Below are 24,366 nucleotides of genomic sequence, written 5' to 3'. Positions count from 1 at the left end.
GTAACACACATGCACAGGAGATCAATGCGAGTCAACTCCCTGTATAGCTATCCTTATCTCAGCTAGCAAAAACACTTGGTCCTTCCTATTATTGCTTATACTCTCTCTTCAACAAAATTAGAGATAAGGGCAAAATAGTTTCTGCCAGGTATCGAGGGGGTGAGGGGGAGATGGAGGGGACGGGGTGGGTGGTAAGGGAGGGGGTGGGGACAGGGGGGGAGAAATGACCCAAACATTGTATGCACATGTGAATAATAAAAAAATAAAAAATTTTAAAAAATAAAAATAAATAAATAAAGTCTGGGCCCCATCCCAGACCAATTCCATTAGATCCTCTGGGAGTAGGCAAATCATCCTAAGGTAATGTGCTAAGTGCTAAGATTAATCACTGAATGCAAGCATCTGAGAAGGGAGACTGTGGAAAGGAGCAACGCAGGTGGTTTCACCACTTGTGCCTCCATTTTCCCAACTGTAGAATAGGGAGCATCAACCTCCCTCTTGCAGGACTCTTGAGCTTTCCACCAGATGATGCATGAAAATGCCAGGTATACAGCAGCTGCTCTGTCTACGTCAGTTTCCTCCTTCCACAGACTGTTGACTCAGCTGAGCACCTGGGCCTGTATATTTAGAATGTCCCAATTCTAGCCCATCATCAAGGACCCCTCTATAACATGAAAAACTTCACAGCTGTTCAAAGGTTCTGCTATTTTGATATTCCTACAGTCCTGCAGGGGTCAATATCCTAAAAAACAGGTTGGACCTTGGACCATTTCAGGGGATAGCTCACTGTGTAGATCTGAGTCTGCAGACATCCTCAACTCTTTCAAACAGCACCCCTTTAAAACAACTTGATAAAACCATTGGAGTTCTACTAGGAGCATGTTGTGTGATTCCTGTACCTGTGGTTCTGGCTTAGGGTGAGAGCTTCAGCAGCAAATAGCCTTCCCTGATGCAGAATCACCACATGTGAACTTTGCAATACCTACAAATTCACCAGCCCCTTCCTCATCATAGCATAGGACTAGATCTATAGTTCCAGGACATACACTAGGTGTGCCCCACAATGCTACTAAACCACAGGTAGCCTCTGTGACCTCCTGAATTAAACACAGAAATTAACTGCCCCTGGGATCCTATGCGTATCCCACCAGATAGCAAAAATATTTTTGGTCTCCTCTTGAGAGTGGCCTTCACTGTCATTTCAAAATAAAAACCAAGCTATGTCATTACTTTGTAGGCAAACCTTTGTTTCTTTTTCTTCGTTTGATTGAGTACTTTTTGTTTGCTTTGTTTTACTAAAATACTATCATCTAGCTTACCATAATTTGCTTCCCTTTTCCCCACATTTCCCCAAGTGAAGCTGGACTATTTCTAAAAAGTCAAATTAGCATTCAAAGAACAGTATTATCACCATTAAGATAATTTTTAAATAAAAAAAAAAAACCCTGCACCAACAGATTGAAAAACAGTTCCCAGAAAATAGCTCTCACCAGCCAGAACACAGGTGCCATCCTTGGAATTCATCCCCTCTGGAGCCTGTTGAAGGTAAGACCCTCCTTCGGTAGTGATCCATGAGGCAGTCAGTCATGACAGTATCTACTAAGTGAGGTAGAAACCAAACTCCCACACCAAGTGTGCAGATGGAAGAAAAGACAGAAAGGAGAACAGATTTGGCTTCAGAGAAAAGAATTTAGACACTGTAGCAGCAGGAACCAGGACAATTCACCACAGAGGCAGGGCTGACAAGGGAAAAACAGTATCTTCAGAGGCCAAGACCTGACGTGGTCTCTGATTCACAGAACTCTCATGGGAGAATTTGGAATGTGAGACAAGAGCAAAAATCTCTGCCCAATCTGCCATGAAGGAACAGAAAAAGCGTAAGTGCTATAAAGCTTTTCCCTAATTCTCAGCTACCAGGCTCTCTTTCCTTCCCAGATTATCACAAAGTAACCCTCTCCTAGACACATCATCTAATCCTTCCCCAAGTCCTGACATGTGCAAAATAAGACCACTGCATTCTTATTCTCTCCTTGACTACATTTTCACTCATTCTTAAAAATCTCAAGTCAGGCAAGGGGGAGGAGAGAGAGAGGAGAGAGAGAGGAGGAGAGGAAAGGAAGGAAGGAGGGAGGAGAGAAGGAGGGAGACAGAGAGACATATGGCATCTCAGGGCTCCCCTCCCAGTGCTGTCAGATCTCTCACCAGATTTCTTCTCCCCAGGCCAGTGTTCTCACTAGCTCAGGTGTGCCAGACCCTGGGCTTTGGAAATATTGATGGAGCTGCCCTCATAACCCTTAGAAAAACATGGAATTATGAACACACAGCTTTGCCTGTCAAGGCATGTCAGGCTGGAGCTCCAGCAAGGTAGAGGAAGGCTGGAGGGACAAGGACAGGGTGTACAATGCAGGTAGCATTCACTCATCTGTATTAATGATGCAAAGAAATACAGGGTCAACAAAATAATGAATAATCTATAATCCAGAAAGATGGATACTGTCTGTTAAGAGACAGAAAGAGTTTGGACAGAAAAGTTGTTTCTTTAACATCTATTTGTTCAGAAATGAATTTTCATGTCCTGTACACAAAACCCAAGAAAAGTAGGAAACAGCTACATGAAAAGATTCAGGATTCACAATCGCCCATATAGGGCTGGCGGTGTGGTGCAAGTGATAGAGTGCCTGCCTAGCAAGCATAAGGCCCTGAGTTCAAATCCCAGTACAACTAAAATAAAAAATGTTAATAATAATAAAATAAAATTGCTCATATAGCCAAGTGTAGTGGTGTGCACCATAGTAATCCCAGCTACTTGGGAAATAGAGAAAGGAGGATTAAAAGTTTGAGGCTAATCTGGGCTAAGTCAGCAAAACCTTATCTCAAAAATAAAACACAAACAAAAGGGTACGGGGCATGGTTCAAATGGTAGAATGCTTACCTAACATGGTTCAATCCCCAGTACCACAAAAAAAAAAAAAAAAAAACCCATATGAAACAATTGAGAATTGACTGTGTGGAAAAGACACAGTCAAACTTAGAGCAGAGGAAGACAAAATATCAGTCCCCAATTTTACAGATGGGAAACTAAGATCCAAGAAAGCAAAAAGACTGCCTCATATCACATAGTTATTGACAGAACATCAGAACTAGACACAGGGTGGTTAACAAAACACTGTTTACTTGACTACAATGGTCCAAGGGCTTACCTTGAAATGAGCCCTCTTCCTGAACACCTGATGCTGACCGATGTGTCACCTGTACCCTGCAGGCTTCCTGGCAGTGACAGTTTCTGTAATCATATTTCCATACACACAGTCACCTCCTGTGCTCTATACCCTGAAGTCAAATCTGTCACCAACAGCCTTAGGCCAAGCACCAAAAATAATTCATAAATCACTGTCCAATTATTTGAAATCACAGCATGATCTTTGATAGCAACATCTTATATGATTCAAATCAGTAGTTGCTATCAATTTCATTGAGTTGAAGCACAATTCTAACACTTGGTATTTGGGTACCTCTTTTGATTTTTTTTCAAAACTCTTTGATATCTGTACCTAATTTTATGTTTGCCAAAGATAAAGGAGGGATTTAGATGTCTATTTCATATACTTTGTTGTTATATACTTTGTTGATGAACTTACCCCTAAGTAAACAACTGGACAGTAAAACTAGAATAGAGGCCTCCTGACTAACAGACATGAGCTCTTTTCAGAACAAGTTAAAAGCAGGAGTGAGACGCTTAAAACCACAAGAAGTTCTAGGGGCAAGAACCATGGAATATTATGTTAAACTTCAGACAAAAAAGATACATAGATCCAAGGCAAATTACTCAGCAATACTTCAGTAATACTTACTTTTACTAAAGCATAACGTGGTAAAGCATACACATATTAAAAGAACAACTCATCTAAAATATTGTATATGTAAATTAATGTGGCCATCATACAGCCCAAGACTTAGAAGATTTATAGACAGCTCAAGAGGCTTCCCTCAGGCTCCCTTCAGTCAAGAATGGTCATCATTCTGACCTCTTGCCCATGTATTATGTTTGCTTATTTACATAAATGTGAGGAAACAATACATATGTTGTTATGCCTGGCTTCTTTTGCTCAGCCTGCTGTTTATAAGATGCTTCTGTGCTGTTAATTGAGGTTTCTCCGGATCTGTAGTTTCATCCCAATCTGGAGGACCATTTATTTCTTGTTTGAATTTTGATTTTGATTTTTCTGCTTACCTGTACTGTCAACTCAGAGGGAGCATCTTCACTCTGAATGGAGCAAAAGTAAAACTACTTCCCTCAAGTTTCCCATCAGCAAAATGGGATTGGGCTAAGACTTCATTCTTAGATGAAAAGTTTCACCTCAGGTTTCTGTCCTCATCAATGTTTGTATCTAAATCTCTATAAGGAGCCCATCTTTTCAGGGACAAGAATCTGTTAAATTTCCTAAAGTAACAAGTAGAAAGAGGGACAAGTATGGCCAGTTACAAGTATTACCTGGGTGAAAACATCTATGTGTCAACATCCCACCCTCCTGGTCCTCTCTGTTTATGAACTGATCATATTGCATTGATAAATGTGACTATGGATATAATGAGTAACTTGAAAAAACTTAGGGCATGCACGACACATTAGTAAGAGCTTCATGAGAGGAGAGGGTTGTCCTTAGTCATTGCTCTTTCCATAGCACCTGCATTGACCTGCCACACACAAAAGTACTTCATATTAATTGAGGGAATGCATGAATGGAGGGAGGTAATAATTAAGTAATTTAAAACATATTGTACACATCAAGCACATAAATTCTTAAGGGATACAATAATGGAGAGGTTTAGCCTATAAAAGTATAGAATAGAGTAATAAAGTAAATGAAGCGTAAGAGGAAGAAAAAAAGTAAGGAGACACAAGGATCAACCGAAAAGTATAATACATTGCTCAAAAAAAAGACCATGGGATAGTAATAACTACTATCCTCAATTATCTGAAGGACTTCAAGTAGGAATAAAATTGTATACCTCTGTATTACTCTAGGGAATTGAACTAAGATCAATGAGCCTAGAGTCAGATTTCAATTACATAAAATAATTTACTAATAATGAGATCTCTCCAACAATAAAATGAGTTATCTTGTGAGGTCATGAGTCCCTTGTTGCTGAACATATAAATCACTACCACTCAGAGATCTTCTATAGGCAATTCTTCCTTGATTAGAAAATTGGACTAAGTAGACTCAAAGATCTCACCCACAACTAAGTTTCTACTAATTTAGAACTCAGTTGGTCAAAAGTGTATACAGTCAAGCAAAGCAGATATCTTGGGAGAGGAGAATTTGGGGTCATATTGGGAAGGCAGTAACATTTACAAACATGAGTATATATTGAAGCATATGGTCCAGAAATCTCATTAAGGGGAGGACGGTAGAAAAACCACTCTGGTTGGGTATGGTGGCTCATGCCTGTAATCCCAAATACATAGGAGATAGATATGGGGAGGATCATGGTTCAAGGCCAGCCCAGGCAAAATGTTAGTGAGACACCATCTCAACCAATAAAGCTGGTCATGGTGGTTCATACCTGTCATCCCAGCTATGTGGGCGGTATAAATAGGAGGATCATGGTCCAGGCTGACCTGTACAAAAATGTGAGACTCCATCTGAAAAATAACTAAAGGAAAAAAGGCTAGGAGTATGGCATACGTGGTAGAGTGTCTACCTAGTAAGTGCAAAGCCCTGGGTTCAAACCCCAGTACTGTCAAAAAATAATAATTGTAAAAAGAAAAAACATTCTGTACCAATGTGTCAGGGACACTTTAAGGTCCAGAGGTCTTATTCCAGATGGCCAGTCTCCGAACCATTTATTTAGAAAAAACTGAGGCCATCCTAAATTGGTAACCATCCTAACCTGGATCAAACTGAAGTGGGAAAAAAATCTTTTTAGATATTTTAATAAGTTGATACAATAGAATTGGGCCATAGAGTTGGAAATTAAAGGAAGCCAATAACAAGTCTACCCCACAAATCTGTAACCAATTTGAAACTTGCAACTAGTGGTCTCTGAACTACCACCATAAAAGCACCCATTCTGGCAGCCTTGGATTCTTGGTCATTATCTAACTAAGGGTCATTATTTCATGAATCCTGTATTATAGTTGAGCCAGGCGGGCAACAGCACCTTCTTTCATTTGGCTTGGATAATGGCCAAACACAAGTCACTTTACTATGACTTAAAGAGTATTGTGCCCATCTGTTCACAATTGATGAGAACTGAGGGGTAGAATGTGCCAGGCACTCTTAGACAATCCTGCAAAAGTAGACTAGGGGATTTCTTGGCTAATTGCCATGTGACAATGATTCCTTCATCTGTGAACATATGGACTTGATGAAACTGTCACTCAGAAAGCATGGTACAATAGGGCTTGGGCCATTCCACTTCCACAAGAAAATTTACATAAGTTATAGCAAAAAAGTAGCCTTTACATCTTGTGTTACATCATGAGAGATTCTTGCAAACATGAAAGTTCATATTCTCTTTTAGGATAATCTGGCTTTGAGCCCTAAATTAGGAAGGGAAAGTTATGATTGGATGTAACTCTAATGGGTTTAAAGTAGGGAGGCATCTCAGCACAAAGAAAAGAGGTCAGAGGACCTTCTGATGCCATGGACAAGCCTCCACTGTCTACCTCTCCTAACATGGAGAGTGGTGGGATGCAGGAAGGGATCTCAAATACTTGTTTAGATTTAAGAAACAACTTAATAGTTGATGGAGATAAACCTTACACCAACAGTAGCTGAGAAAGCAGGTTGAAAAATATTAGATTATTTCTTAATTTAAGAAATTTTAAGAAAAACATAAACAGACCTTGCTGAAAAATTCTCCTAACTGATGTCTGTCTTTTCAAGTTCAAAAATTTTAACTCATGATTCGTTTTTTTCAAGGTGGTAGGGGTCAGGTATGGTGGCATTCACATATAATCCGAGCACTCAGGAGGCAGAGGGCAGAAAGATCACATGTTCAAGGCTAGCCTGGGGTATATAATGAGATCCTGTCCCAAAAAAGGGAAAGAACAAATGAGAACAGAATCATTAATTAGGGGCCTAACAAAAGCAGACAAGTCTCTCCTCCTAATTCTTAGCCATAAATTTGTAAAACAATGGTCTTTTATGCAACATTTCTATAGAACCTAAACCAAAATGACACCTCTAACATGTGGGGCCACCACTGCTCAAAGTGGAAGTACTAGATCAGAAGAACCCAATTCTAATTAACCAGAGGAAGTGATAGCCTAACTGTAACTCATCCAGGTTCTTGACACCTCTTTTTTCCTCCTGTTTTCCTGCTTTCAGGGAAATCATGGACACAAAACAGAGGATACTCACTCCAAGTTGTTTTGCTTTTTGTGGGCAATTGTGTTGAAAGCATTTCTAGGAAAGGGGAATTATATTGTAAGTTAAAACAAGGTGTTTATATTTCCTCTGGACTCCCTCTAGCCTCCTCACATACTCAGGAAAAATGAAGAATGGGTCTAAACGTCAGTGTTTGCCAGCTCTGCTAGAAACACTGCAAATGGCCTTCTGCCCACCATATCACGCCCTCACCTTTGTATGAAGCTCAATCCCCAGCTCCTGGAGTTCCTGCTTACTCTGTCTTGTGTCTCCCCCTTTCTTCAAAAACTCCTATCATTGTGTTATTATCATGCCATGTCATGTGTATCTGTCCTTTTTCATGATTGGGAATTGAGAAAATGAAATAACAGAACAGAACAGGAGACTCATAGCTGAAGTCCTAGATTGATGGCTCATTGCCAGCTGGGCAACCTGAGCAAATTTCTTTGCCTATTTGAGCTTCACTTTCCTCATCTGTAAAAATGCCTGGCTGTCATGGAGGGATTTTCTTTCTGAGCAGTTTCCTCATCTGTAAAAATGCCTGGCTGTCATGGAGGGATTTTCTTTCTGAGCAGTAGGGCTGGATGCACAATTGCAGCTTATAGTCCTGCTAAAGGCTCAGAATCACTCTGCTGCTATGACCATGTCCTTCCAGAAGCTCCGAGGTCCTCATTTACACTCCTGTCTCATGTCTGGAGGTGCATATGGCCAGACTGCAGGACACCCACCTATCTCACAAGGCTATTGTGGGTTTCAAATTATATAATCCATGTGAAAGCTTTGTAAAAATTGTAAAGCACCTTATTTCTGTTGTTGGTACACAGACATCTCTTCCTTATACTCCAGCATCTGAACTAGGGTTGTGCCCCCCAGTAAATTTGACTTACATGTCACGAATGCCCTTCTTGTCCCCACAGACCCTCTCTGGAACTTTATATACACACTCATTAGTCAAGCTTCCATGCACATCATTATAAGGACACCCAATAAGAAGGCACCTAAAGCCTGGCCTAATGCACCTCTAAGCATGAGCCAGAGCAGATGAGAACCTAGAGTTTGCAGAACACCACCACAGCAGCAGAGCAGCAGAGTGCCTCTACCAGCACTGCAGGCTGCATCCAGTCCCACTGCTCAGAAGGCAAATCTTTCCATGATAGCCTGGTGCTTTTTCTCTTTCTCTGTAGCACCACCACCACCTGCACAACTTCCACCTTGACCACTGCAGCCAAACTCCTTGGTACCATTCACCACTTGGCAAGCAAAAGGCCCAGAATTCCCTCACTGGGACTTCTTTTTAGAATCATAACTAAAATCTCAATGAATTGGGCATAACTAAATGCCCAATAGAGTACCAGGGAGACCAAAGGAGAAGGATGCTATGTAACATCTGAAGCCACTAATTGCCAATCTTCCCTGCAGCAATGTGCTGACAGTGTCCTGTCTTCTTCCCCAAGTGTCTGCTAACAGGTCTGCCTGTCATTAAGAGCACTTACACTGATACTAACTCGTACTGCATCTTCAACAGCTGACACCTCCAAGCAGTTCGTTTGTTTTACAACAAAGCAAATTCAATAATTAATGGCCTTATGGAGAATTTCAATCCATGGCCTCTTTCAGCAGGGCTCCAAAGGCATCCCCAAATTATAAAAATGCTTCAAGTATAAATAAATCACCTTTCTTGCACTTAATCATACAACCAGGTACCATAGGCCCAGAGTCAACCCTTTCCTAATGGTCTGATAAAGGAGGTAAGAAATGGCTGAGTACTCATGGGTGACTTGTGCAATATTTTACAAACATGAAAGAGAAACAAATATCAGAGCGCTATGGAGTTGAAATGCCCTCTCTGCTCCTACCAACATTCTATTGTATTTTAAATATCTAACTCAAGCTTAACTTCTTTCACAAGACTTTCTCAGATCAGCCTAGAAAACTTCATTCATTCAACATGTATTTACTGAGCATCTACTATGTACCAGACATTGTGCTAGATTCTGGAGGTAGAACAATACACACAGTCAAAATCTCTATCTGGTGGCTCCATCTCCAATCTACTAGTAGAAGTAGGGTTTATATTTCTCCATCAAACACAGTCTTTGAGCAGTATTCTCTAGTAACTCATGTGACTCTCCATCTTACAAGATAATTCTGAACATGTCTTTCAAAGTATCTTGAGGGTAAAGCATTTCTGATTTCTTTGATAATCTGCTAAGAGAAGTACATGTTGAATGGATAGTTAGCTAATTATGTGGAAAGTATATATATATATATATAATTTCCCTATATGGACTTTAAGTTTCTTCAAAGGCAAGGATTTCTCTGTTTATGTTTTTGTGTCTTCTAGAGCAGTGAACACAACAAACACTTGGCACATGGCTGATTCTCAGTACATCCTTAGTTAAATTCAGTAATTTTGCTAGAAAAGGGAGACCCTCTCCCATGCTAATGCAATTAATCACACTCTAGATTTAGAAAATGGGACATTTACAGCCAAGAAAAACAATATGGTTGGTCCTCAGTGACAATCCCGCCAATGTGCTGACTAAGCTTTCTGCCTGACCAAAGTACTATGTTTGTGAGGGGGGGAATAGGTTATATTTCACCAACTAGCCCTGACCTAAGCCACCTATGCATCTCAAGTAGAAAATCAGAATGAAATTGGAGCAGCAAACCTGACTTTGGACATCAAGACCATACATTCTACCCATATTTATCATGTGATCCAGGATCTGCTTGCCAAAAGAATTTGAACCCGGGCGTCAGAGCCACTCACCTTGTGAGAAATACAGCCAAAATCAATACAGGAAAGCCAGAGAGCCTGGGTATCCTCATTGCCCTGCATACCCACATTTGCTGTCTTTTGGTTCAGCCTCTTGAAATCCATTTTCTGGAATAGTCAGCTTTGGCCTGACAAGTCACAGTGAGGGAAGTCAGTGAGCTGGAGTTTCTCTGGTGAGAAGAGCCAATACACTATAACGCCCTAGATGATGCTCTCCCAATCACCATGAGCATCTGTGAATTCTACCACTTATACCACTGATGAGTACATCATTAGCACTGGCAAAGCATAGCCAGTTAGGAGGCCAGGAACCTGGGACATCTGTGTTCATCTACAAAGGCATGTACCTGAATCAGAGAGTTTTAAGTTTCAGATACCCTCAAAGGATACCTCGGGGTTTACCACCTGAAAATTCAGGGGACTTACCCCAAAACCCATCTCCTTCACTCCCCAAATTAGAAAGTCCCCCAGGATCTTCAAAATCAGTGTTAAATGACCAAAAATTAAATCTTCTTTTCTTTCCCAGACACAATGGTAGACTTACCACATCACCTTGCTCATGTTGGATCAGTCTGGAAGCATTCATGCTTCCTTCCAGGACAGATCCCATGGAAGCCAGCAATGGCATTCCATCATGCAAAGCAGTGAGCTAACTTCATTTCCCTCGATAAATATTTCTCTGAGATTCAGAGAAATAAGAGAAACCTTATTCACAAGATGTGTTTGTGTTAATGATTCACAGCATAATTTGTTCCAATTAAATACTTATTTTAATATCTTCGTAAGTCTGAAAACTTCTGTCCATTCATCAGTGAGTGTTTGCATCATCAGGCCCTTCACAGATATAAAGACATTGGGAACAGCCTTATTCTTCCCCAAAGTACAAGTTTTTCCTTCCAGTAGCTTGTACCACATTCCCCCAGGGCCTTGCCAGTCAGTGCCCACTCTCTGATGTTTCTTGTGCTGCATTTCTCAACCCTATAAACATTTGTAAAAAAATCTTATTTTATCAGATATCTCTCCCAGTGTTATAGCTTGGATATTGAATGTGCCTCAAGGCCTATGTGCTAAAAGTTTGGTCCCAAATGTGGCATTATTGGAAAGCAGGGCTTTGTACAAGGTCCTCCAGTCACTAGAGCATGTTCTTGAAGGGGAATTCCCAGTTTCATGATGTAATTCTGGCTCATGATGTAAGTGTTTTGCTTCTGTCATGTACTCTCTCCTAAAGGGCAACAGGGCCACCCAGTCTTGGACTTGAACCTCCAGAACTGTGAGCTAAATAAATCTTTCTCTTTAAAAGTAATCACCTCAGGTATTTTGTTGTAGTGATGGAAAGCTGACTAATACACCCAGACACAGAATCCTAGAGAAACTCCCATGGGGAGTGGAGAGGAAGCTAGGTTCTCATTATAGTGTAGTGAAAGAGAAATTGGAATAAGGAACTCTGAGTTTAATTCCAATGTTACTACTTCATATAGACAGTCTCAAGACAGTCACTTACCTGGCCACATCCCAACTGTAAAGTAAGGAAATACATATTGATGGGAAAATCAAATGAGATGATGGACAGGCTTTATAAACTGTAAAGAACTACTTCCTAGCATTGTTGTGAAAACTAAATGAGAAGTTATATTTTCAGCATTTAAGAAAACCTGGTATATAATAAACATTCAAATAAGTCACAGTCATAGAAATACAAGAAATGAAATTTGTTTACTTTCAATAGAGCTCAGTGACTTTTTAGGCCTCACTGTCTGATTCATCTGTAACTTGCCCAACCGAAGAATTCCTAGTACTCGTATATATACATACCAAAGTCACAGTAACACCCAGGGCCTATGTCAGGGCACAGGGTTCCAGTGAGGGGTGTGTGTATGTGTGTGTGTGTGTTGCAATTGTAAACTGCATTTCTCTTTCCCACAGAGATGTCATCTTCATTTGGTTGCTACAGCCTCCCTAGATTCTAAGAAAAGCAATCTCTGTTTACTTCACAGGGTGTGCAGTCTAAGCCACTCCCACTCCCTTAGCCCCAAGAACAGCCCCCTTCAAGTGGCAGCCAAAGGCGTTTGCCATCTGTGATCCCTCTGTCCTGCCCCCAGCTGACAGCCCCATCACTTGGACTCCCTGAAATTTGGCCCTGGCACAGAGGGAAGTATCTCCTGCTTCCCTGTGGATGCTTCAGAGTCCTAGAAGGTTCTGCAGTTCCCCTGCAGAAAGCATTTTTCTCTGTTGCTCCCATGCCAGACCTTGGAGAGGCTTCTAGGATGATCCCTGAAATAAGGCAGGATGGTTCTGGTAGGGAAGAATGAGTGGCTTCCCAAGGCAGCCTGAAATTCAAGGGGACTTTACCTTTTACATTTTTTAAATGACATTAATTAAATGTCATTTAAAAAAAATTTAAAAAGCAGATACCTTAAAAGCAACTGAGGCCAATAGGAAAAGGGGATCAGGAACTAGAGAAAAGGTGAGATCAAAAAGAATTAACCTAGAAGGTAACACACACGCACAGGAAATTAATGTGAGTCAACTCCCTGTATAGCTATCCTTATCTCAGCCAGCAAAAACCCTTGTTCCTTCCTATTGTGGCTTATACTCTCTCTACAACAAAATTAGAAATAAGGGCAAAATAGTTTCTGCTGGGTATTGAGGGGGCAGGGGGGAGAGGGAGGGGGCGGAGTGGGTGGTAAGGGAGGGGGTGGGGGCAGGGGGGAGAAATGACCCAAGCCTTGTATGCACATATGAATAAAAAAAAAATTTAAATCCTTGGCACTGTGAGAAAGATTTACTATCCTAAAACAAAATGGGCTTCTGAAAAGTAATTATAAAGGCTTATAAGTTAATAATGGCTTTGCACCTTATATTACTAGAGCTAATTCCATTATGCAAGAAACTAAAAAGTGAATGTCTCAATCTTCAGTTTCTGAAAGAGCAGTACCAACAGCTCTCTTGGCCCCCATACCATGTTAAGTACTTCTCTCCTCCAGGAAGCCATCCCAGAATATCTCCCACCAAGGCTGAGTCATTCCATTCACTCTAGACACCACCCACCCTACTCCCTCACACACCCCCCACACACTCCTTAATATTCCTCTACTTCTTCCGGAAGGATCTTAAATTAACATATGGGTGCATTATTTTAGCACTCACAAAGGGATCTGCTACTTGGTATTAACCAAACAAATGAACCATTCAAGGTGCCCAGGCACTGACAGAGTCAGAAGGGCTCTGGGCAGAAAGCCCTTTCTTGATAAATGTTTTACTTATTTAAATATCTAATATTTTTCTGATTCCCTCCCCCAATGAATCCCCATATGCTCAAAGAAAAAGCATCTTTGTTTTTCTTCTCTGAAAAAGTAACTTCTAGCATTGAGCTTCATCTTGGGGTGGCAGGTCAACAGAATATTCTTGTCCACACACTAGCCAGTCCCCCTCCTGTCCCTTTGAGTTGTTGCAGATCAGAGTGAAGCTTGCAATCTTTGAAATCTGATCTTCCATCTGCCACTTGATCTTCCATCTGTCACTTCCCCCTATTCCGCAGGGGGCTGGGGGCTGAAAGATACAGCAAGAAAGGTCTCCGGGGGTCCACTTGGTAATGAGCAGATGTTAATTTAAACTCCAAACGGGATAGGGGTAACTTGACTTCAAAATAAGAAGCAGTCTAAGGCCACAGTTAAATATATTTTGGTGGTTGGAGGAGACCCCAACATGTAACCCAGCAATCCATGACTCTGCCTTCAGGCATCTAGGGTGCAGGTAACTCTCATCACAGACTCCAAGTGGTGGAGTAGAAAGGACATGCAGTTTAGAATAAGAAATGCTAGGCTAGAATCCAATTATACATCCTATCAGATAAGCTGAATGATTTGAGCAAGTCACTCACTTCTTTGAGCCTCAATTTCCTGATCTGTGAAATAGGATCTACACTATTGTGAGAGTTGAGATAAGTACCTAGGACAGTTCCTGGCACACAGGAAGAAACAAAATTACAATAAAACCATTATCATGGGTACATATTTTCCAGATTTTTAGCATCTGTCTATACTACTTTTTAATTTTTTTCTTTTTTAGGTGGGGTCTCACTATGTTGTCAAGGCTGACTTGAGTTTACAATTCTCCCGCCTTGGTCTCCCAAGTAGCTAGAATTACAGGCACGTGCCATAATACCTGGTAATGTCTATACTATCATCACTGGCTCTTGCATGACTAATAAAATGCTACTGAGAGATTGTCAGCTGCAACATAAGATGTGATCTCAAAACATGACAAAAGAAAAGCTATCTGTCCACCAGAGGGAGGAGAGTTGGGCCATAGCCTTGACCTCATGAATACAGTATCTGGACCAACTAAGCTGACAATATTCTAAAACATCACGATCTTTGTAAAATCAATGTGCACCATATCCTTCAGTCAGATATAGAAGAGAAGTTTTAAGTCATCAAATTTGCTTCTTTATACATCATGCCCAGATAAATAGATCTTATCTTGAAAAACACATCCCCAACTTTGTTGACAATACTTTCTTCTGTACTGAGAAATATTCCTGGATCCAGATTTGTTCATGGAAACCAATTTAAATTTATGATACTTCTGGTATTTATGATAAAGTAGAAGTAAATCTACCTAAAGCAAAGTCCTGCATTCCCAAGATAACTGGCCATTCATTTATTAGTTGCTGTCCCTAGCTCACACATAAACCACCAGCTACTCTTACTCAACCTCCCTGCAGCAACCCTTGATCATTCAGAAGTACCAGGAAAAAAACTTAAAAAATAGGGGAAGCAAGCAGTATTAAGTCAAGGGACACACCCTCTGCAGCCAACGTCAACACCCAAGAGGGGCAGCAGGCTTGGACAGTGGCGGAAAGACTCCACCCATACAGCCCTTTGAACAGAAGCTCTCTTTCAACTGGAGGCATAGAGCTGCTAACTTGACACACACGCAAAACAGAGATGTGGGTAAAAATAAAATTACCACTACTCCCGTGAGAAGGCCAGGAAGAGAACACATTGAAACAATCATGGTCTACAGTCCAGCTAACAACCGTGCTAAGTGACCTCAGCCAGGACAGGAAATGATTGATCAAGCTGCTTTCCTTGCTCAACATCTCCCAATGGCAGTCCACTGACTACTAAATAAATTTCTTTTGTCTACAGTGTGGGACAGAAAGCCCACCCATGCAATGCTTCCAGCTTTATCTTTCATTATTCCAAGCCCCCTTCACACACACACTCACAAAGCATACAGATACATGTCCTCCTCAGGAAGACAATTGCCCAAACTCTACCTTTCCTCTGTTGCACTCCTCCATCTGCACAAATCTGGCTTCAACGCATCCTTTAATGTCTTTCAAGGCCCAGACCACAGCCAGAATTTTCTTCTCTGGTCCCACCATACTTTCCAACTGAGCATCCTTTCCCTTCACTGTAATCCCATGAAGGCCAAGATGTTGCCTATCTTTTTCATGCTTATAATAGGGCGTGCTCAGGCATTCAATAACTGGTACTACTTCATGAAATTTCTTCTATAACTTGAGCTTTCTAGTCCTTACCAGACAATCAGTTCCCTTAACAGAGTCAAGAGGCAATTCAAGTTTCACCTGCTTTGGCCTGACTTTTTTTGTTGTTATTGTTTTTTCATGTGGTACCTCAGCCACTGAGAAGTCTCACCCCATTATGTCCAGGAGCCTGTGCTTGCACCTGCTCTCAAAGCATCTTGCCAGCCACAACTGACTTCCTCTCCTGCTATGGCTGCCTATTATTGCTAGAACCTACCACTTACCACAGCCTTGGTGAGGACACCAGTGTGACCCAGGGTGCAGACTACAGAGTTCTCAGATCCCAACACTCCAAGTGCCAAACAACCTGAGTTGCTGGAGTCATCACTACACCAGGATCAATTCTGTGTTCCCAAAATCAGCATTATCTGTCCCCACATGCCACATAGAGCCCTCATGAAAATAGCTCCTTCAACTTGTACTCAGTGGTTCTCTTCTCAGAGTCAGATGTGAATCCAGAGCCAGTAAGGTCATGATCTCCCTGAACTCTTTTCCCCTCCTCCTATTCAAATCCATCATACAAACAGGTACGAGTGGGTGGTTGCCTCTCAGATGAAATTCCATGTACAGATGCCCACAGTGGCCACAGTGCAGACTGAAACTACACTTTACCCTTTTCCAATCTGCTGCTTTAGGCCTGGGCTGTCCTTCTTCTATTTGAAATGCTGAAGAAGCGCTGACTACTGCCACCTTTGTTACCTAAAGAGGGAAACCCTTCCCCTTACCTTCCTCCTCCTTTTAACATTTCTACCCAGCGCCTACTCTCTACCTTCTAGCACCTCTGAGGACCCTACTGCTTCAGCCCCTCCTGAGTTGAGATTGACTTTCACCACCACCCTTGGATCCTTCTCTCCTGAACTGGTCAATAAGAATAGATTTCAGCAGATACTGCCCAGGGCCTGAAGATTTATCAGCGCTGGAGCCTCCTAATGCCTGCCAATTAGTGTGTCCATTATTCTGAGTTGGGTCACTCAAGTCCCTAATCTACTTAATGGAGAACTCCAGTGAGGCAGGAAGCACCTTGAACTTGGCTGGCTGAGCCAGCAGCAGAACTGGCCCTCAGAGGAAGCCCAGCTTGGGCGCCTGGCAAGTGGCCTCAAGGCAAGGAGGCAGGGCCTTAAAAGGCACACAGATAGCTCCACTCCTGCTGGAAACAATCAAGTACACAGGCAGCCAGAGAATCAGTCCCTTCCTGAGGGCCAGGAGCCAAACTTCAAGGCAAGTGTAGTTCATTTTTGACTTCATTCCCCGAACTCAACTCTACTGTCCCTCTCAAAGCCTGGTCTTCTTCATGTGCACAGTCTTTCTCCCCCACCCCACCAAAACCTATTTTCCTAGGCTTCCAGACCCCAGATCCCCTTTTGACCATGCCGCTACCTTCTTATCCAAAAGTGAGATCTTAGAATAATATAGAATTAGATATAGAATTAATAGCTAATATTCATTGAGCATTTTACATGTGTAATGTCACACTCCTTTTGCTACCCCTAAGAGGTAAATATGACATTGAGAAAACCAAGGCCCAGAGAAGCTGAGTGACATGACCAGTGTCACACAGTAGTAAAGTGATAGAATTTTGATCTAACCCAGACTATTGTGATATTGTGATTCAAAGCCTCCTTGTACCTCATTCTTGCTTATAGAACCAACATTTTGTACAGAAACCAAGTATGCATGCACCTCAGAGGAAGCAACTTCCAACCCCACATGCTAAATACTAATTATGTTACACCAATCTTAGAGATTACATCCCCTTATAATGACTTGTTTAGGAATTCCTGGCAAAATTATGGCCTTTGAACAATGAGGGAAAATCTTCTGAAGGACATCTGGGGAAGGCTTTCTTGCTCTTTAAGAGAACTATGTGAATACAAGCATAAAGAAACAGTTCTGTATGTAACATATGGAATTATGGCAGCCATCTTGGGAACATAAGAATGATAGATAAAGGGATGCCAGAAATAGAGTTCTGAGATCTCCATTTCTAGTAATGGCAGGCTAGTGATTAGGAACAACCCTCCCACAGAGAAAAATTGATTTTTTATGTTTGCTTTTCTTTTCTTGAAAGCATTAATGAGCCAATAGCAAGGTCTATTGGTCCAGGTCTAGTCAAGACCTAGAAGCTAAGAATTCCAAGAGATAGACCCAGAACACAAAAGTTGCTTTTGGACTGGGAGCATTTAACAATCTGAAGGAAACAGTAGCAAAACTAAGCTGTGCTTCTGGCAATAAGAAATAGTGAAGGGAGCAGAAATCAAACTTCAGGGCCTACCAAAGGAGGAGACTCTCATAAACAATATTATTCCAAGTAAAGCTTCCTCCAGGGGAACAGCTTTACCCTCAAGGTAAAGGTAGCCTAAAAATAAACTCCCTCTCATGCAAACTTAAAATTCAGTTGCCTGTAGCCTGGGTCCAAGGAATCTCAGCACTTAACTTGAGTTAAAGTGGAACTAGATTGGTAATACTCCAGGGGTGTGACAAAAGAAAATAAAAATCAATACAGAAAAAAGTTACCATTCTAGGATTCAAGGAATTGGAGTCCTTCTTAAAAGCATTTAAAAGCTGATGAGATAACAAAGATTACTAGGCCAAAACTTAGGAGAAGTTGAGAAACCAAGGAGGTAGTCCCAGAACACAAAGCAGCTTTTGCCCTGAGAGCATTTACTAGTCTGCGAGAAACAGTTAAAGATTTTATGGGATTTGTATGGGTAAACTTTTTGTATGACAACTTTTATTTGTCAGTTATACCTCAGTAAGCCTGGAAAAATAAAGAGAAACAGGCCACAAAGACTTTAAATATTAGAATTATCAAACAGAAACTATAAAACAAATATGCTTACAATGTTCAAAGAAATTAAAGACAAGCTTGAAATTTTTTTAATGAAACTGGAAACAAAAAATAGTGATTTTGACAAGACTAGGCATTTGAGCATTGAAAAATTTAGAGAAATTAAGAAGTCAATGTGTACATTTAATGGCAGTTTAGACACCGCTGAATAGAAAATTAATAAACTGGAAGGTTGATCAGAGGAAATTAACTAGACTGTATCATAGAGACTTAAAATTATGGAAAAAATATAGAAGTAACAATAAGAAATGTAGCTAATACAGTGAGAAATTTCAACATAGAACCAACTGTATCCCAAAAAAAGAGAAAAAACAGAGATAATGGCTAAAGACTTCTAAAACTGATGAACTGCAACATCTCATAGATACTAAGAAATCTAATGAACCCAAACAGACTAAATCAGAAAGAATCTGACAATAATATTGAGTCTCTGATTTAACCGCCTGATTTATTTAGAGAATCAGGAGAAGGATGTGAGAAGGAGGATAAATGCATTTATTATAGATGCCATTTTGAGTTTGAATTCAGTTATCTGTAGCCAAAAGTACCCTAAAAATAGTCTTAGTGAGAATAAAGAAGCCATCATTTACTGAGCTCCTTCTATGTGGCATGCACTATACATATGTGGTATTGCAATTTTGTGTAATTCCCCACAAAGCATTATGAGGTTTATAAATCAGTCAAGACAGGCTAGGTAGACAATAGATACAAACCATCTCAAAAGTTCAATGGCTTAACAGAAAAGATGATTATTACTTGTTAATACGACATGTTCAACATGGTTCAGTAGTGGAGGTCGCTCAAAGTCCCAGAATGATGGAGGCTTTATCCTAACAGAGTTTCTACAATTAATGAAATAGTAGAAAATGAATTAAATAATAGATTGCCTTTTAATGTTTGCACCTGAAAATGAAACAATGACTTTTGCTCACATTTCTTTTGCCAAAGCAAGTCACATGGCCAAAGGTATATGGAAGAAACCTTACTGTGTGCTCAGAAGGTGAAGAGCTGGAAGCACTTATTGAGTGACACTAATGACCACCACAGGCAAATACATCCTAATTCTCTGAAGGAGGAAACTGAGACTTAGGTATTTAACTGTCACTATTTAGATGAATCAAGAGTATACTAATTTGCCAGGCATGGTGATTCATGGCTATAATCCAAGGTATTTGGGAGGTGGAGATAGGAGGATGGCTGTCGAAGGCAAATTAGGGCAAATGCATGAGACCCTATCTGAAAAAGCAAACTAAAAAGCAAAACAAACAAAAAAAAAAGAGTGGGGGTGTGGCCCATGTGGTAAAGTACTTGCCTAGCAAGCACAAGGCCCTGAGTTCAATCCCCAATACTTAAAAAAATGCTAAAATGAATGTCTTCCTAAAGGATATTACGATCATGACTATTTGCCCATTGATGTAGGTGGGGGTTAGTGAGAAGACAAATGTAGCAGTGATAGGATTTATATGAAAACAAGCAGACTACCCAGCTGGGTCTCATCCTGGTGATTCCCAGAATTACCATTCCCAAGGACAGAGTATGGGACCAAGGTAGCCAGAACCTTCCCTATATGGATAAGATTCAACTGCAATTGGCCAACCAGTGTGCCTGTATGCACTAGGAGCTCCCACTACCTTATATATTCCAAGTGTTCAGATGTGATTAAGAGGAGGAAAAATAAGACCACATAATCCATTTGCCCATGCCAACTTTCTTAGCTTTGATCTCTCCAGGTTCAGAAAGCTTTCCAAGGCTAAGGAGACATAAACCAAGAAAGTTCTTACCTATCATGTAAACACAGAAGGGGTTGTTTTGCTCTCTTAGGTCCTCAAAACCTTTCTATGAGCTAGATTTTCCAGTCTGTCATGTGCAGAGCATTTCCAGCCTCCTTTCATACCTAGTGATAATACTTCTCACACACCCCTCCAGTTCCCCATGTGCACTGGAGGCTCCATGGCTGCCTTTCCTGCTGTGCATGTGCAGCCTCCTCCAGACTCGCCCAGTCTCCTACAAACAAGGCAGGCAGCACAGGCCAGAATTCTCTCCCTGCAGCAAGGAAGGAGTCAACACCAAGGTTCTCATTTATTTATGTGAATGAGGCAGCAGCAAAGAGGAAGGGGGAAGGGAATGGACAGAGAGGGAAGGACAAGAGAAAAAGTTGTGGTGGGCCAGAGACCATAGGAAGAAGCATTTCTATAATTTCAACTGCTTTCCAGCCACACTGCCTCTAGCTGTAGTCCCCTGGATAAAAGGTCTATGTATTACCAAGGATGGGAGTTTATAACCTTTATTATGTCTCGAAGCATTTGGCTGTGTTCATCCTGAAACTTCCAGCAGGAAAAAAAAAAATGTGGTTTCCATTACAGTGTCACTGAGGGACTTGTACCGAGATTGGGATCATTAAAATGAAAACAATGATGAGTAAGCCATGCCACTTTGTCTCCAAGACTTACGTCCTTCCTCCACCCCTGGCCCTCTGCTTTATTTTGAGACAGACTTAAAATAGTCCATAAAATATGGAGCTCATTATCCCATCTAACAGATTTCATTTCACATGAATGTAGATTAAAAGCCCCATGCCAATTCTTCTGCCTGGGTTTCAAAGGAAGACACTCCCTCTGCCTTCACCCTGGCTGGATTCTTTGGAGCACAGTTCTGCAGTAGCAGTAGAGAGTCAAGAGGTACCACTTCAACTCCTCACAGCTTCCTGGTAATAATAAGGAAGGATGGAGAAAGAAATAACAACCATGTTGTGGGGGCTTCTTAGAAATTTTTCTTGGAGCCTTGCAAAGACTAAGTCTAAACTAGATACCCTCAAATCCATGACTTCCCCAGTCTGCCCATTCTTCCACATATAGTGACTATATCAAGACTTCAGAGCACATTTAAAGGGATAGAACTGGGTTGAAACTACAGGAAAGTATAACAAAACAAGGCCTCAACTTGGATTTTTTTGGTTGTGACTTCACATTTGGAAATGCTGCATCATTTTCAAACTTCTTTCACTAGCTCCCTTCTCCATCTTTGGGACTCAGTTTTCTCATTTCTTAAGAGGTCGCTTCTATTTTGCCTCTTTCTCCATTTGCCAGGGATACAATTATGCAGGTAAACAGAATAAAAAACATCCCTCTTTGCTCATGAGCCAGTAAATTCACATTTTTAACATTATTAAGCCTCAGTCTTCTCTAATACAACTTTCTTCTGAATCTCTAGAGTATGAGCACTGCATTTCCTCTAATCTTGAATTCCCTTTCCTCTGCTCTAATAAAATCCTTGAAGACCCAAATATTTGCAAGCTCAGTGTATATAACAGTAAGAGCATGTTGATCACTTCATTTCTCTCTCTTTAGGCTATCCCATGTCAGGTGTCACCTCCTCTCTATGGTCTCCCATGGAACTCAGCATAGGCTTTGTACAAGAGGAGGGAGATAGGACAGGTCTCTTGATGGCACAGACAATCCTCCCTGAGCTGGTCCTTGGAGATGTGCTCAGTGATAGCACATCCAGGTGATCTTCCCCTTGTCTTGAGACCTTCTGATCATGTATCCTCTCTATATCCCTTCAGTTATGTTATCTGTACAATGAGAATGGCACCCTCTACAACAGAGGGTTGCTGGAAATTTGAATGAAGCAGAGCAGGACCTACCCAAGGTCTTGAACTATCCCTCCTCTCTAGTCTCAGCCCAAGACATTGCCTGATTGTTTGCTAAAAATATCTGCATTTCCTTGTTTTGCCTTTTTCTACTTAAAAAATCATTTTGTAAGTACTCCTTCGTTCTTTCTCCCAACAGAGGAAGTGTTCCCCTCCACCAGTCTACCACTTCATCTGTACTCTTTATTCAGCCCATTCCTACCTCCTCTGGGACACTGCTGTACTTTACAACACTTACAACAAGCTGTTATTATAAATTCAACTGTTTCTTGACTTGTGTATTCTCTGCTTCACGCTCTAGAATGCAAACTTCATGAAGACTTCATATCTTATTCATGCTGTATCCCTCACAAAAACATAGTGCCTGGCATGCCTAGATTCATTGCTGGTGCTCAAAGAATATTTATTGAATGGAATAATAAATTCATTTCTGTTCATCATTTTCAAAGTCCTGTCACTAGCCCCCTCCCCAGCCTCAAACACATCCAGGCCTCCTTCTTTAACAAAACTATCACTTGACCCTAATGTCCCACCAGCAACCTCTCTATTTTTACCTTGCATTTTCTGACATATTTCTCAAACAAACAATATGTGCTGGTTGCTGCCTCATCCTCACCAACTCCTCCCACTGCAATCTGGTTTACCCTTATTGAGGCGCTGAAACAATACTGCAAGTAGTCACCAAAGCCTTCTGTCGCCAAACCCTTCAACTCTACCCCATTTCCCTGTACATAGGAATCCCTAATTTTCCCTTCTCCTCAATTCTCATTAAATCATTGCTCCTCCCACCTTTAAGGAATACTTTTCTTATCACTCTGATCCTATATGAACACTTTTCAAAAACAGTCTACACTATCCTTGATTCTCTCTACACTATTTTCTCTGAGCTCATACCAGTTTCACTGTCACTTCTAGGCAGATGACTCAAAACCACGCATCTCCTACCTTAACTCCTCCCTAGAACCAGACATACTGCAAATGCATGAAGGAATTAGGCATTCTGTGATCTGAAACTCAAAGGTTCTAAATCCATAATGCAACAGCTTCAACCCAACTCCCTTTTTTGGACTTCCAATGTAACTTGTCCCACTACAGCTAAACCTAAGCATGGGGGCTTCCACCATCCTTGAAGAGTAAGCAATTCCTGTTACAACTCTCTGACACTATCATCCACATTCTCCTCTTCCTTCCTTTACACAGACCTACCCTTCCTTCATTTTCAGTCTTCTTTTCCTCTAGTTCTTCTTATGCAACTACATTCACCTTTAAAGAACATGACCAGCACTAGGTTTAGTGCTCAGGAGTTCCCTGGAACTCGCCCTCTTGTGAGCCTTATCTTCCAGATACACTGAACACACCTCCCTTCTTTAGCTATGCATCCCTTTCAGCCCTCTCTGTGCCTCCATTCCTGCTTTACCTACTAGAATGCCCAACTCCACCTTCTAACACCAAACTCCTATTCATCCTGCATGCCTGAGCTAAATCATCAGGTATTCTAGAAAGACATGCTTCTCCAATTCCCCCAGAAAATTAACTATTCTGCCTTCCTATGCAAGTCTAGCTAATTTGGCTTACCAAATTTGTTGGAAAGTACTTTTTGTGCATCTGAGTCTCCCCTTAGATAAAGAGCACCCCAAGTTATGCTTCTTTGTACTCCCAGTACCTAAGTCTAGTGCCTGGTACGTGAATATTTGTGCAATACATTATTTTTTCACCTTGCACATTTAGTGGTGCATTTTATTTTATTTTTATTCATATGTGTATACAATGTTTGGGTCATTTCTCCCGCCTTCCCCCACCCCCTCCCTTACACCCCCCCTGACCTCCCCCATGCCCTCGATACCCGGCAGAAACTATTTTGCCCTTATCTCTAATTTTGTTGAAGAGAGAGTATAAGCAATAACAGAAAGGAACAAGGGTTTTTGCTGGTTGAGATAAGGATAGCGATACAGGGAGTTGACTCACCTTAATTTCCTGTGCGTGTGTGTTACCTGCTAGGTTAATTCTTTTTGATCTAACCTTTTCTCTAGTTCCTGATCCCCTTTTCCTATTGGCCTCAGTTGCTTTAAAGTATCTGCTTTAGTTTCTCTGCATTGAGGGCAACAAATGCTATCTAGTTTTTTAGGTGTCTTACCTATCCTCACCCCTCCCTTGTGTGCT

General features: G+C 41.2%; 1 protein-coding gene across 23 annotated transcripts in view; it reads right to left on the bottom strand.

Annotated features, from left to right (window-relative positions):
• Kalrn (kalirin RhoGEF kinase) overlaps positions 1 to 24,366 on the bottom strand; it is a 660,017-nt gene that overhangs the window by 561,564 nt on the left and 74,087 nt on the right. The window contains exon 1 of one of the 23 annotated variants that reach the window (XM_074073316.1): positions 1,491 to 2,543. The exons of the other annotated variants lie outside the window; for them this stretch is intronic. Within the exon in view, the coding sequence (XP_073929417.1) occupies positions 1,491 to 1,524 (34 nt within the window). The 5' untranslated portion in view covers positions 1,525 to 2,543. Of the gene's footprint in view, positions 1 to 1,490; positions 2,544 to 24,366 lie in introns of those variants that run through there. 23 annotated transcript variants of the gene reach the window in all.

The sequence above is a fragment of the Castor canadensis genome, chromosome 5, assembly GCF_047511655.1.
Source record: "Castor canadensis chromosome 5, mCasCan1.hap1v2, whole genome shotgun sequence".
In the NCBI taxonomy this organism is placed as follows: Eukaryota; Metazoa; Chordata; class Mammalia; order Rodentia; family Castoridae; genus Castor; species Castor canadensis.
Note: the sequence above shows the minus strand (reverse complement) of the source record. Positions and strands in the feature narration are given on the sequence as shown.